General features: G+C 40.2%; 1 protein-coding gene across 3 annotated transcripts in view; it reads right to left on the bottom strand.

The window, feature by feature from the left end:
• The window catches only part of TBC1D30 (TBC1 domain family member 30), a 96,972-nt gene extending 86,870 nt beyond the window's left edge, over nucleotides 1–10,102 (bottom strand). For 2 of the 3 annotated variants that reach the window (XM_040233381.1, XM_040233378.1), the window contains exons 1-2: nucleotides 9,027–9,462; nucleotides 4,537–4,701 (exon numbers count right to left, since the gene is read on the bottom strand). In XM_040233381.1, the coding sequence (XP_040089315.1) occupies nucleotides 4,537–4,701; nucleotides 9,027–9,438 (577 nt within the window). In that variant the 5' untranslated portion in view covers nucleotides 9,439–9,462. Of the gene's footprint in view, nucleotides 1–4,536; nucleotides 4,702–9,026 lie in introns of all 3 variants that reach the window. The other variant, XM_040233379.1, reaches the window with a different exon arrangement.
• Between the last annotated feature and the right edge of the window lie 2,947 nt (nucleotides 10,103–13,049).

Below are 13,049 nucleotides of genomic sequence, written 5' to 3'. Positions count from 1 at the left end.
TTATTTTCTATTTCTATGGATTTGTCTATTCTGAACATTTCCAATGGAATCATAAAGTATGTGGACTTTTGTGTCTGCTTCTTTCATTAAGCATGTTTTCAAGGGTCATCCATGTTGTAACATGAATTAGTAACTTCATTCCTGTTTATGGCTGAATAATATTCCAACATATGGGTTTATCACATTTGGTTATCCATTCATCCACTAACTGACATTTGCATTGTTTCCATTTTGGGGCTATGATAAAAAAAAAAGTTGCTATGAACATTCATGTACCAATTTTCATGGGGATATACATCTCCAGTTCTGTTGGGGAAATACCTAGGAGTAGATAGATGGTTGCGTGCATTACTTTTATAATTTTTTAAAAAGCAAAGAGAATTGCTTCTTAATGGAAAATGTTGAATGTCAGTGACACCAAGCTTAGGGTCACACAAATTCCTTCTGTTGCCAGAGACGACAAGGTACTACTGCAGAGAACATAGCCACAGAAAGAGAAGAACCATGACCACTCCTATTGGACAAAGTCTCTCCCAGGCATTTATGATAGCAAGATTTAATTATAATAATCATGATAACCAAGATGCCAGGGCGATGCACTAATAAAATGAGTCTATGAGCTGCCTAAAATCCCTGTACTTACTGACCAGACTAAAAATAAAGACAACATTTCCAAGACTCTCCTGGGGGTCCAGTAGTTAAGAATCCACTTTGCAATGCAGGGGACATGGGTTCAATTCCTATTCTGAGAATGAAGACCTCACATGCCACAGCAACTAACTGAACCGGCTACAACTACTGAAATGGCCACAGCTTCTGAACTCATGCACCACAACTAGAGAGCCCACGTGCCGCAACTACTGAAGTCCACACGCCACAACTAGAGGGTCCGTACCCTGCAATGAAAGATCTGCATGACGAAACAAAGATCCCGTTTGCCACAACTAAGACCAGTGCAGCCAAATAAGTAAATAAATAGAGTGATTCTTAAAAAAAAAAAACAGTATTTTCATATATATGCTTTTCATAGTTTTCCAGTTATCACTAGATTTTATCACTGGAGTGATAGCACCTTTCACAAACTCAACCAGCATAACTTAAACATTTAATGCACCAATGCAAAAAACTATAGAACTAGGCAAGACCGATCACTAAGATGGCCTCCCTTTTGCTTTCAGGAAAAATAGTCAAACCATGGGATAAGCAAACTGCTTAAAAATCTTCACATCAGAGTCAAACTCCTGGCCAAACAGTCATCTTATTCTTCCCATCATCTTAATGCCTTTGAGTGGATTTTCCTACACACCACATGCATTTGTTCCATAATCCATCTGGCCAAGAAAAGATAAAAGTATTTTATATCACATGCCAACAATGCTAAAGCAGTATATTCTAATAAACCTGAAACTATATTACGTCCTTTGTAGGTTACAAATTTCTTATTGCTCCAACAGTAATCCAGTATTATAGAAATATCAATCTAGTGGCTAAGAAAAAAAGTAGAGCACTCTTATGTCACAATTTATGGTACAAAGAGTGAATTTTTAGGATATCTATCTTCAAATTCCACCTCAGCCACTAGACAAATTACTTAAACTTTCTGAATCTCAATTTCCCAATAAAATGTGCCTAAAAACAATAAAATGTGCCTAAATGGGCTTTCCAGGTGGCTCAGTGGTAAAGTATCTGCCTGCCAAGACACAGGAGATACAGATTTGATACCTGGGTCAGGAAGATCCCCTGGAGGAGGAAATGGCAACCCACTCCAGTATTCTCGCCTAGAGAACCCCCTGGACAGAGGAGCCTTGGCGGGCTACAGTCCATGGGGTCACAAAGAGTCAGACATGACTAAGCACACATGCAGAGACAAAATACTCTCAGAATTGCTATGAGAGATAAAACCAACAGTTTGGCAAAAAACACATACTTATGAATAACAACTGCTGCTATGGTTCTTATTATTAATTATACCATCAATATTAAAGTGGTTATACTATGGTTACCTTTAGATGACTGGTAAAATATAAGGGAAAAATCTGCTGTTCTGGAAGGCAAATATTGATCCTGCTCTTATTCTCACCCGTGTGAAAATAAAGGGATGTTACCATAAGACTTTCGGGTAGAAAATCAAAAAGTCTAAGTGCTTGCTTCACATGTGTTAGAAATAAAAATGGTCTAGTCATTTTGGTTCATAATCCATACCTATGATTATTTCAAAATTAATATATCCCCTTTCATGTATCAACAGGAAAAACTCATTTTAATAAAAGATTTAAATTGTTTTATTCTATGGCATGTTATAAAAGGGAAAAAATCACTTATGGAAAGAATCATAAGCACTGAATCTATATGGAGAGAAAAGTAGGGATTATCTGGACTCCTGCACATTAAATACAAACAATTCAACATGTTGCTGTATTTGAATGAATCACTGACAGTCATTACTAAAATGAAAGTTCAGTGATTAATTATATACATCTATTTATCTGTTGTTAGCTGACTTTGAGGAAAGAGGACAAATGCACAACTACTGAACTCAGGCATTCAGTCACTAAACACCAAATCTCTGGAGTTCTCTAAATAACCACTTAGTCAAATTTCTAACAATGTCTACATCATAATGCTGTGTCATATGATGAGACTAATTCTGGGACATTGTTACTTCTTAATTCAACAAAAATACTCTGTTAGTTCCATCTAATAGAGTCTTATTAGCTAGGTGAGAATTTAAATCCCAGGAAAGGAGCCATTATGCCCCATATTCTCTGAAATGTAAAACCCCAGATTTAAAGAGACAAAAATCTAAAATACATAGGAATGGTGCATCCGCAAGTTCACAGGTTGAATCACTGGCTTGTGGACATATTTTTCTTAAAAGACATAAAAGCCAGTCCTTTCATCAGTCAAGCAAAGTCAAATTCTAAACGATGATCAGTCCCTGCTGATTACCAACCCGTGATACTGTGCTGACCCGACCTTCCTTTCTCTCCTAACACTGGCTCCATCGCCCACTTACACTTTCCCACACATCCAAATCCATTCATTTACCACTCTGGGTTTTTAACTTCTGGAACAAACAATACTAATGGGAAGATGAAAACAATAGTTGACAAGAGAAAAATCAAGATTAGAACATTTCACCATTAAAAGGGAAAATAACACCATTTTTACTGAATACCAGTGAATCAACCAGAATCCACGGAAAAATATCAAATACTTGTAAAACATGACAACTTCTTGTAGATACACGTGTATATACAGAAAAATATGTACTATATAGTATACGTCTGCCTATATATGTACGTGTATATTTCTGTATCTCTACCCTCCTTCTCCAGCAATTTCAGACAAGTACCTAGCTCTGGAGAAAACCCTCTATGGAATGACATTTTTGCTTCTTGTATGGAGTATTACATCATTATAATAATAAAGCAGTATTCTGTTTAATTAAGTCAAAACCTTCTTCAGTAAACACCATGAATAATAATTTGGGGATAACAGTGATACAATAAAAGGAGAGGAAGCAAACAGTATTTTCTTTTAAATAACACACATAAGAATGTAATTTAAGCCATTATATTATCTGAAGCTAATCAAGCCCTGAAACCTGTTTTACACAAAAAGACACATCTTAATTTAGAATTAAAAAAAAAAACAACTCTAGGAAGTGTCACTTTACACATAAAATGTGAGAAGGTAAAGAAACAAAAAAGGCAACTTTCACATACACCTAAAAAGCTACATTCCATCAAAACACATCACTGTGCCTATATTTACCATACCTGAATATACTGTTCTGCCATGCTGCATGTTAATAAAAAATACAAAACACAAATGGGGAAATATTAGCAGAATAAAACATAAAACTCTTGCATGAAGAATTTAAAAAACCAATTCATAAGCTTTTATATCTAGTATCTAATATGGATTAGTAATTTAACATTTTAACAAACCATGTATCTCTTGGTTTTGAATGAATTAACCCCCTAAGACAATTTAATTTTTAAAATATTTTATCCTTTTCAGATTTCAGAGTAAGTTATAAGATCCTGGAGACAAGAGTCTCCTTCTTTTAAGTCAACTGCTTAATTCACTTATTAGAGCAACACACAGCATAAGGAAGCAGAGGCATGACTTCTAGGTTGTGTCTCTTTGCTGCTGTTTTAAAAATAAAGATTTCAGACATTATTTAGCATTAGCAAAAATAACCATTTTCAAAGTGGGATACTACTTCAAATTTAGAATAACAAAACTAAGTCTGTAACATCAGATATGTATCGGATTGGCCCGAAAGTTTGTTCAGGTTTTCCCATTCCATCTTATGGAAAACCCAAGCAAACTTTTGGGCCAAGCCAATAATACACACCTTAACTGAAAAATATAGGAAACTGTCTGAGTTGCTCATCGTTCTTGAAGGGATAGGCTTCCGTTTAAAATTTCTCAATATAAATATTCGAAAATATCGTGACTACTGATGTAGCTTCACTAACACTCCAGTCCCACATGGCAAAAGGGCTAACCCCACTCCGCACTTACTTCTCTTCTGAGACACAGCCTGCAGGCACGCCGTCACAATATCACAGTTTCTCTGTACTTTGTGCACAAGCCTATCTTTCTGCTTCAGCTGCCGAAGTAACTTTGCTGACTGAATGCCAATCCTGTACTTTAGTTCTCGAAGGATCGTCTCCAGTTCATTCATGTCTATCAGCAAAAAGGAAAATAGAACAATAAATACTCTGAGAGGAATACAAATTCCAATATGATACTGATCATAAGATAAATCTTTGGAACATCCTTTAAACCAAGTAATCCTGAATTTTCACCCAGGATTACATATACATATTCAGCTAAGAGATTCTGATGAAATAAGTCACTCATCTATTTCCTGCCCTGTCCATGTAAATACTGTAAAATAAATTTTATTCTTGAGGCTACCTGTAACATGTAAGCAAGGAATCTTAAGATATCCAGCTCTGATTGCAAATTTATGTTTCATTGACTCAAAATTGTATCATTAAAGTGCTCAGATGGTAAACTTTCAAGAAAAGAGAATTTTTTAGTCTATTAAATCAATGATAAACCTAACAGCTGATAACAACTTTTTAAAGTACCCAGCTTTGTAAATGATCAGTTACAAGTAGGTAATACTACATTTTCTAATGTAGATGCATGCAGTGATGACCATTCTGTTTCAAATACACAGTCTTCCAATAGCTTGACTATTGGGACAATACTTCACCTCCAAATATGGTAGAAAATATATTTCCTTCAATCAGATAAATAAAAGATAGTTCACATCCATAAAACTAATACTCTCAACATCAGTTTTTCTACAAAAGAAAAAAGACTTGAGAATCAGAAGCAATCACAACATTTACGTAGATAATCATTACAATTTGGGAGTTTCGTTAGTCATACTTAATGTTATCATTAGTCACCATGCTGTGACCTGCCAGGCGAGCAGAGCCTTCTACTTGGCGTGGCATTGGCGAGGCCCTCATTAGAGGTCCTGTGTGCGGTTTGGATCTACTCATTCTGAAAGAGATTTAGAAAAACTAGAGAGGGTCAGAGAGAACAAAAGAAATGTTTAAAAGTAAGAAAAATACTCCAGAGATCAAAGGAAGTGAACTTTGGGGATCTGAGTGACACAGATGGAGGGGGGTATTTGCTTTAACAGCTGTCATACTCAGTTGACCTCATTATGAAAAATGCATTTGACCCTGAGTTAAAAAGAACTACCTTTGGATTAATCAACTGTCTGATCTTAGACAAGGCAGTGCTCCAGGTCTCAAATTATACAAGATTATTCTGGGAAACAAATGTGAATAGCATTTATAAACATTAATATAAAGAGCAATAAAGTAAGAATAAGGAATTGCTATGAAGAAGAGAACAAAAGCCCATTATTTCTCTCACCTTGAGTTCAAATGTGAGATATAATGAGAAGTAAGAACACACTTTAAGTTAATTGAAAATACTTGGGTTCTGAGGATGATTAAATATGAATCAAGCAACAGGAAAACACGAGACTCTTTAAATCTATATTCCTTCAAATAGAGCAAATTTGAATGTTTAAAGTAGTTCCTTCTAGAGACAAAAGAGGTAGGAATATCATCTTGCATTTAAATTACACTTTCCTTCCACAAAAAAGTCATTTTTAGTGACTCTTAAGGTACCTACAGCTCTATGATTTTTTTTAATAATATGCACTGTCCAGTATAGGAAAAATTGTCATAGTTGAATTTGAAAATGCCTTTTACAGCAACGTCTGCTGGTATGTAAATATCCAGAAGATAAAAATAAGGTCTCTTTTATCTTTACATGTCCCACAGCATCAGCCATCGCTCCTAACACAGTGTTAAATAAATGAGGAAAACTGAAGAGATCATCAACTGATCATCAGTGATCATCATCAGTGACCATCATCTCCTCTTTAAGGAGCACCAGTGTATATAATAATAAAAATAAGCATCCTCAACTTGATGGACATGAGTTTGAGCAAGCTCCAGGAGTTGGTAATAGACAAGGAAGTCTGGTGTGCTGCAGTCCATGGGGTCACAAAGAGTCAGACACAACTAAGCGACTGAACTGAACATTTATTGAGCACTTCATACACATTAACTTACATAAGTCTCACTTCCTCGCTATAATGCAGTAGTATTTTCTTTTGTCGAAGTATAGTTGCTTTATAATATTTGTATTAGATTAAGATATACAGCAGTGATCCAGTTATATTTTTTTAGATTCTTTTCCACTATAGGTTATTACAAGATATAGTTCCCTGTGCTGTATAGTAAATCTTTGTTGCTTATCTATTTTATATATAGAAGTGTGCATCTGTTCATCCCATACTGCTAATTTATCCATTCCCCCGGCTTTCCCCTTTGATAATCATAAATATGTTTTCTATGTCTGTGAGACTGTTGCTATTTTGTAAATAAATTCATTTGTATTATTTGTTAGATTCCCCCATATAAGTGATAGTATATATCTGTCTTTCTCTGCCTGACTTATGAAGCAGTAGCATTATTATCCCTATTTGTAGGTAAGGAAAATGAGACTCAGAGAGGTTAAAGAGCTTGCTAGTAAGGAACAGCGAGCGGCAGGATGTTAACTCAAGCTGACTCCAAAGTTCATGCCCTTAATGAAAACACAGAGAAGAGCACCTGGATTTCCTGGTGCCTCACATAAATAAATAACCCACACATGCTAAATATCTAATAGGTGCCAGAGCAAAATCCCTAATAGAGGGAAAAGAGAATTAACACACAGGTTAACTGTTTTATGTCAGGAAGGATATTTTTTGATCCTGAAAAAAATCAAATAACCTAATAAGATGTAAAATTATTTTAGCAGGCAGCAGTTTCCATCACTTGATTCCTCATTCTTAGTACTCTGATGATGTTTTTTGATAAAGGTGTGCATCTGTGTGTTTGTAGGATTGGCATAATATGGCATCATGCTCTTCCTTAGAGAGTTGATTACAAAGAAAGAGGAGATTAGCAGGGAGCTTAAGACTGAGACCTGGGCAAAACTGGTGCTTATAGGTCTTAGGAATGAGTAGGAAAGTGGTCACTCATTGTGATCTGTATTTCCAAAACTGTGACTTCTTTCTTCCTTAAACTTTAGCTTGCCAAATTCCCTCTTCCAAAAGGAAATTACTAATCCACAGAATTCTCTCAGTAACGAAAAGTGAATAACTTTGTGAAAAAAACGAAAAGCCAAATCATAATTCTTCAAAACTGATTCGCTGGATTCTGAAAGAACTATTGCCCTACGGAACTTCTTGGCATAAACAGACACTCTGAGAACAGCCAAATAATTGTATAAAATTAAATGGCACGACTCCAGCTAACCTCTCAGGCAAGGGGAGGAAGGTGGAAGCCATTTGTAACAATCAGCTGGGGGAAAAAAAATCTTCAGGGGAAGCCAAAAGAGGAAGCGAAAGCTGTTTACACAGATTTCAGAAAGCAGACAGATTTACTCCATTTCTAGTTTCTTTTCCCCTCTGGTACCAGCTAGACTGATCTTACAAATAGGAGACAGGAGACCACTCCATAGTATTCTTGTTCCTCCCTTTCCTGGTAATTTAGCACAAGGACATTAATTCAAGAAATGTTATGATAGCTTAGCATTTGTTTTCCCCACCTCACTTCATTTTGTAAATTGAGGTCTGGATATATCTGTACAAAAAGATAATTGTAAGTAAGTGTAAGTGCCTGAAAGGCAAGTTGAGGGGGGAAAAAATATCTCAATTAGAACTAGACAGCAGCGTCAGAGTCTGATAACAAAAGAAACACCAAACTAACCTCTGCCCCCAAAAGTCAAGGCCATTTTCTGATCGACCTCTTCAACTCAAGGTTCCAGCAGTTAAATGCTGTGATAACTACATTGCTCTAGGGCCCTCCACTAACCCGCCACCCAAGGGGGAAAAAAATCCACCTAATGAGCTTCTTGAAATCCGGCGTTTTAAGAAATGGATTTCACACGTTCTGCTTAGAAATTGCATTATTGAATTATTCTGCCTCACTAAATACTATCCAAGTATGTAGCCAAAGAAGGTGGATTAAAAAAAAAAAAAAAAAGTGGTTGCTTTTTTTTTTCCTTCTTAAACTAGCCCCGAGTGTCACCTCTATTCCGCCTGGGGCCCCTCTAGGTAATTTCAGGTGGATAAATCAGAAACTCCAAACCCGTCTTAACAGCTGTTCTGATGAAATTGGAACCTGGACTGCCTCTCGCCTCCGGCCTCTGCAAACACGAGGGAAGAGGTCGGGGAGTAGGGGAGACCAGTGGCCACCATTCCAACAAGTGATGCTTCACTCGCCGACTCGAGAGGGAATGGGGGGACCTAGTTATGAATCCGTGACACTGTGGACAGCCACGACGGATCAAAGGAGACGGCGTAAACATAGTATCTCCGGGCGCTCGGCCCATCAGCACAGGTGCGCACAGGTGAGCGCCGGCAGCCCTGGAGGGGGCTCTGCACCAGGACGCTCCCCGGACACCCCACCCGCCCCGGCCCTCACCTTTCTGCCGCAGGTACTGCATCTGGTGCCGCGGGCTCGGCCGCTCCCGCAGCTCCTGTAGTACGCGGGAGTCGCCGGCGCCGCCGCGGCCGCCCAGGAACACGTCGGAGCCGGAGGCCTCGGTGGAGCTGTCGAGGCTGTCTCGGCGCCGCTGGCGGCCCCGGGGGCCCCGGCCCCCGCCGACCGCCTCCTCCTCCTCGGCGCAGCTGTACAGCTCGGTGAGCAGCCCGCTCACCAGGGACGCCGTGCGGCCGCCCCGTGGCTCGCCAGGCTCCGGGTCCTCCTCGCCCTCCCAGGAGTCCCGGGAGCCCCGCGCTCGCTCCGCCGGGGGAGCTCCGCGCCCCGAGTCCTCCGGCCTCGCCTCGGGCTGCGGGCGCCCCGTCCAGCCCCCGCCGGCCGGCAGGACCTCCATGGCCCCCGGCCCCGCTCCCGCCGCCCCTCCCGCGGTGCCGCGCCGGCCTGTTCCGGGAGGAGGCGCGGCCTCGGCCCCGCAGCCGGTGTCCTGGGCCGGGCGCGGCGCCAGCGGGCTCCGGATCCCCCGGTGCCCGACCTCCCCGGGGCCGGAACCCGCGCCGCAGCTCCTCGGCCCCGGGCGGGAAGGAGGCGGGGGCGGCCACGCCAGTGGATACCTGGGTTCACCTGCCGCAGGTGAGGCCCGCCTGAGCCCGGGAGCACTGTCTAAAGAGAGCCAAGGAGCAGGATGTGGCCGGAACGTGTCAGCATGAAGCCCTTAGCCCGGAGGGGGAAGGGCACTCTGACTGCTGCCGCCTTCACTTGCATGTAAGGGATTAACTCAAAAAGAGGGCAACTCTTGCATCCTATTCAGCCACCAGGAGGAAACGGTGCCTGGGAGAGTTCCAAACACCGAGCAATAGGCCGAGGCCGGGAGCTCCCTCCTTCACATACTCCTCAAAGCCAGCCCTTCTCACCTTCCCGCCTGAGTCGGACACGGCTGAGCGACTTAGCAGAGCACAAAGGCGTTTCTTAGTTTAGATTCTAAGATCTGGAATGTACTTGAGATTTAATAACGCTCTAAACTTTTTTCCTTCGGTGAAAAGATTAATAAAGATTCTTTCATCTAGATTACGATCAACTAAATCTCTGGCACAAGACCTAACAATGGGGATTTAATAAATGTTACCAGAAGACAAAACTAATAAATTGACGCAGCTGATTCTATCAGTAAAATAAAAAGTTTACATGATACCCTAGACCTCAATGGAAGAATTGGATGCCCCTCCACTGTAGATACTTTTGTGAATTATTAATTATTGTCAATGTTTTCGTGTGCCAGGGACTGTTCTGCCTTCTTTGCATGAATCTTCCCATTTAATTCTCACTTTAACCCAATTTGAGAAGGAAATAGCAACCCACTCCAGTACTCTTGCCTGGAAAATCCCATGGACGGAGGAGCGTGGTAGGCTACAGTCCACCAGGTCGCAGAGTCAGAGACCACTGAGCGACTTCACTTTCACTTTAACCCAATTAAGGAGTAAGCACATTTTGGGGGATAGGGAGCCCGCTGGATCTTAGTTCCCTGAAGAGATCGAACCCTCACTGCCTGCTTTGGAAACCCAGAATCTTCACTACTGGACCACCAGGGAAATCCCCAGCTTGACATATAACATTATATTAGTTTCAGGGATACAATATAATGATTTGACATTTGTACATGTTGCAAAATGATCACCACAGTAAGACTAATTCATATATGTTACCATATAGTTAGAAGGGTAAGACCTATTTGTTTTTCCCCTCACTTTTTAGATGAGAAAGCTGAAGCACAGAGATGCTGAATAACTGGCCATTCACAAAGAGTCAAGTGAATTTTCCTTAAAACTTAAAGTGTCTGGCTTTCATTATGGATGAATAGATATTTCGTTATGGATAAGTATGTATTTGTCTATCTCCTAATACTGCTATATTACCTCAGATACGCAGATGACATTACTCTTATGGCAGAAAGTGAAGAACTAAAGAGCCTCTTGCTGAAAGTAAAAGAGGAGAGTCAAAAAGTTGGCTTAAAACTCAACCTTCAGAAAACTAAGATCATGGTATCCGGTTCCATCACTTCATGTCAAATAGATGGGGAAACAGTGGAAACAGTGACAGACTTTATTGTCTTGGGCTCCAAAATCACTGCAGATGGTGACTGCAGCCATGAAATTAAAAGATGCTTGCTTCTTAGAAGAAAAGCTATGACCAACCTAGACAGCATATTAAAAAGCAGAGACATTACTTTGCCTTCAAAGATTCATCTAGTCAAAGCTATGGTTTTTCCAGTGGTCATGTATGGATGTGAGAGTTGAACTATAAAGAAAGCTGAGTGCCAAAGAATTGATGCTTTTGAACTGTGGTGTTGGAGAAGACTCTTGAGAGTCCCTTGGACTGCAAGGAGCTCCAACCGGTCCATCCTAAAGGAAATCAGTCCTGAATATTCATTGGAAGGACTGATGCTGAAGCTGAAACTCCAATACTTTGGCCACCTGATGGGAAGAACCAACTCATTTGAAAAGACCCTGATGCTGGGAAAGATTGAAGGAGGGAGGAGAAGGAGATGACAGAGGATGAGATAGTTGGATGGCATCACTGACTTGATGGACAAGGGTGTGAGCAAGCTCCGGGAGTTGGTGATGGACAGGGAGGCGTGGCATGCTGCAGTCCATGGGGTCACAAAGAGTCGGACACGACTGATCAACTGAACTGAACTAATGCTGTTAAATACTTGCATATTTTTTAAAGGAACAAGAATGTACCTGGCGAACAATAGGGGTGTTTCATGTTTGTTCAGTACACTTTTTACTTTCCAAGACACTTGCATAATAGAGCCTGTAGAAACCCCATGTCCTTTGGCACCGCCACCAAAATATATGTAAACAGAGTGAGAGCAATAAGACTCTTATAGAAACTGGAGTTAATTATAAGGGAAGCAGAAGTTTTATAACTTTAATGTATCCAGAATTTAAAATTGCACTAGAAATAGTATTTTTTGGTTTTGTAACTGTATTAACTACTACTATATCCATTTAACTTTAAAATGTATGCAATAGAAGGAATGGAATTATTTGTTATTTTGTTGTTGTTTTTGTTTTTTGAGGGCTTTTTTTTCCCGTTGTCTCCGGCATGGCATTTGAGTCCTGAAATTGTTCCTTCAGATGTCGAACATTGCAACAAGACTTAAGAAGGAGAAACACTGAAACTGAATTTCTTTTCTTAACTGATTTCCCAGCCCTTTCTCTCTATCTCCACCTAGTAAGAGAAGTGATAACTACTAGTCTTCAGCACAATTCACATCTGGGGTATCACTATCAGGACCTATAAAGAAACTCAAAGTGGGCTGAAAGGGATGGTGAAAGAGGCCAGGAACACAGTATGTCACTGACAGTCAACTAAATTAATTAGAACTAAATTAATCAGAACTTCAAAATCTTCTCCTGTTCCTGAGGAGAGAAAATTGGCAAAATAAAAACTAACAAGGAAAGTAGATTCAAGCTCCTTGCTCTTGTTGGAATGATCTTGGCCCACATATCCACGTGACCCTTCTCTCACCAGGTCAGGTCTCTGTTTAAATATCATCTTCTCCGTGAATCCTTCCTAACTGCCCCATTTAAAATTGCAGCTCTCTAGCCCTCAGTATTCCCTTCTTCCCCATCTTTGTTCTCTTTTTTCCATAGCACTCACCACCTTCCAACATATTATAACATTGATGGATTAATTTTATTCTCTGTCTTCTGCTAGTAAATTATAAGCTCTTGAAAGCAGGCAGTTTTGTCTCCTTTGTTCAGAGGTATGGCCACCACTTGGAACAGATGCCAGTGCATTATATGTACTCAATAAATAGGTGTTGAATTAATTAACATGAAAACTAGAGAAAAGATCAACCAATTACCTGCTTTCCTAAAAAAGGTGAATTCCATTAAACAGAATCCTAGAAGAGGTGATGATGAAAGCCATCCATTTTTGTACCCGGCCTTTCTGCTTTCCCAGTGATAGAAAGGCCTGCCATGAGTTCCCTAAAGGTCT

Source organism: Oryx dammah, unplaced genomic scaffold (genome assembly GCF_014754425.2).
Source record: "Oryx dammah isolate SB20612 unplaced genomic scaffold, SCBI_Odam_1.1 HiC_scaffold_29, whole genome shotgun sequence".
Taxonomy (NCBI): Eukaryota; Metazoa; Chordata; class Mammalia; order Artiodactyla; family Bovidae; genus Oryx; species Oryx dammah.
The sequence above is the reverse complement of the archived record's forward strand: the minus strand, read 5'-3'. Positions and strand labels throughout refer to the sequence as shown.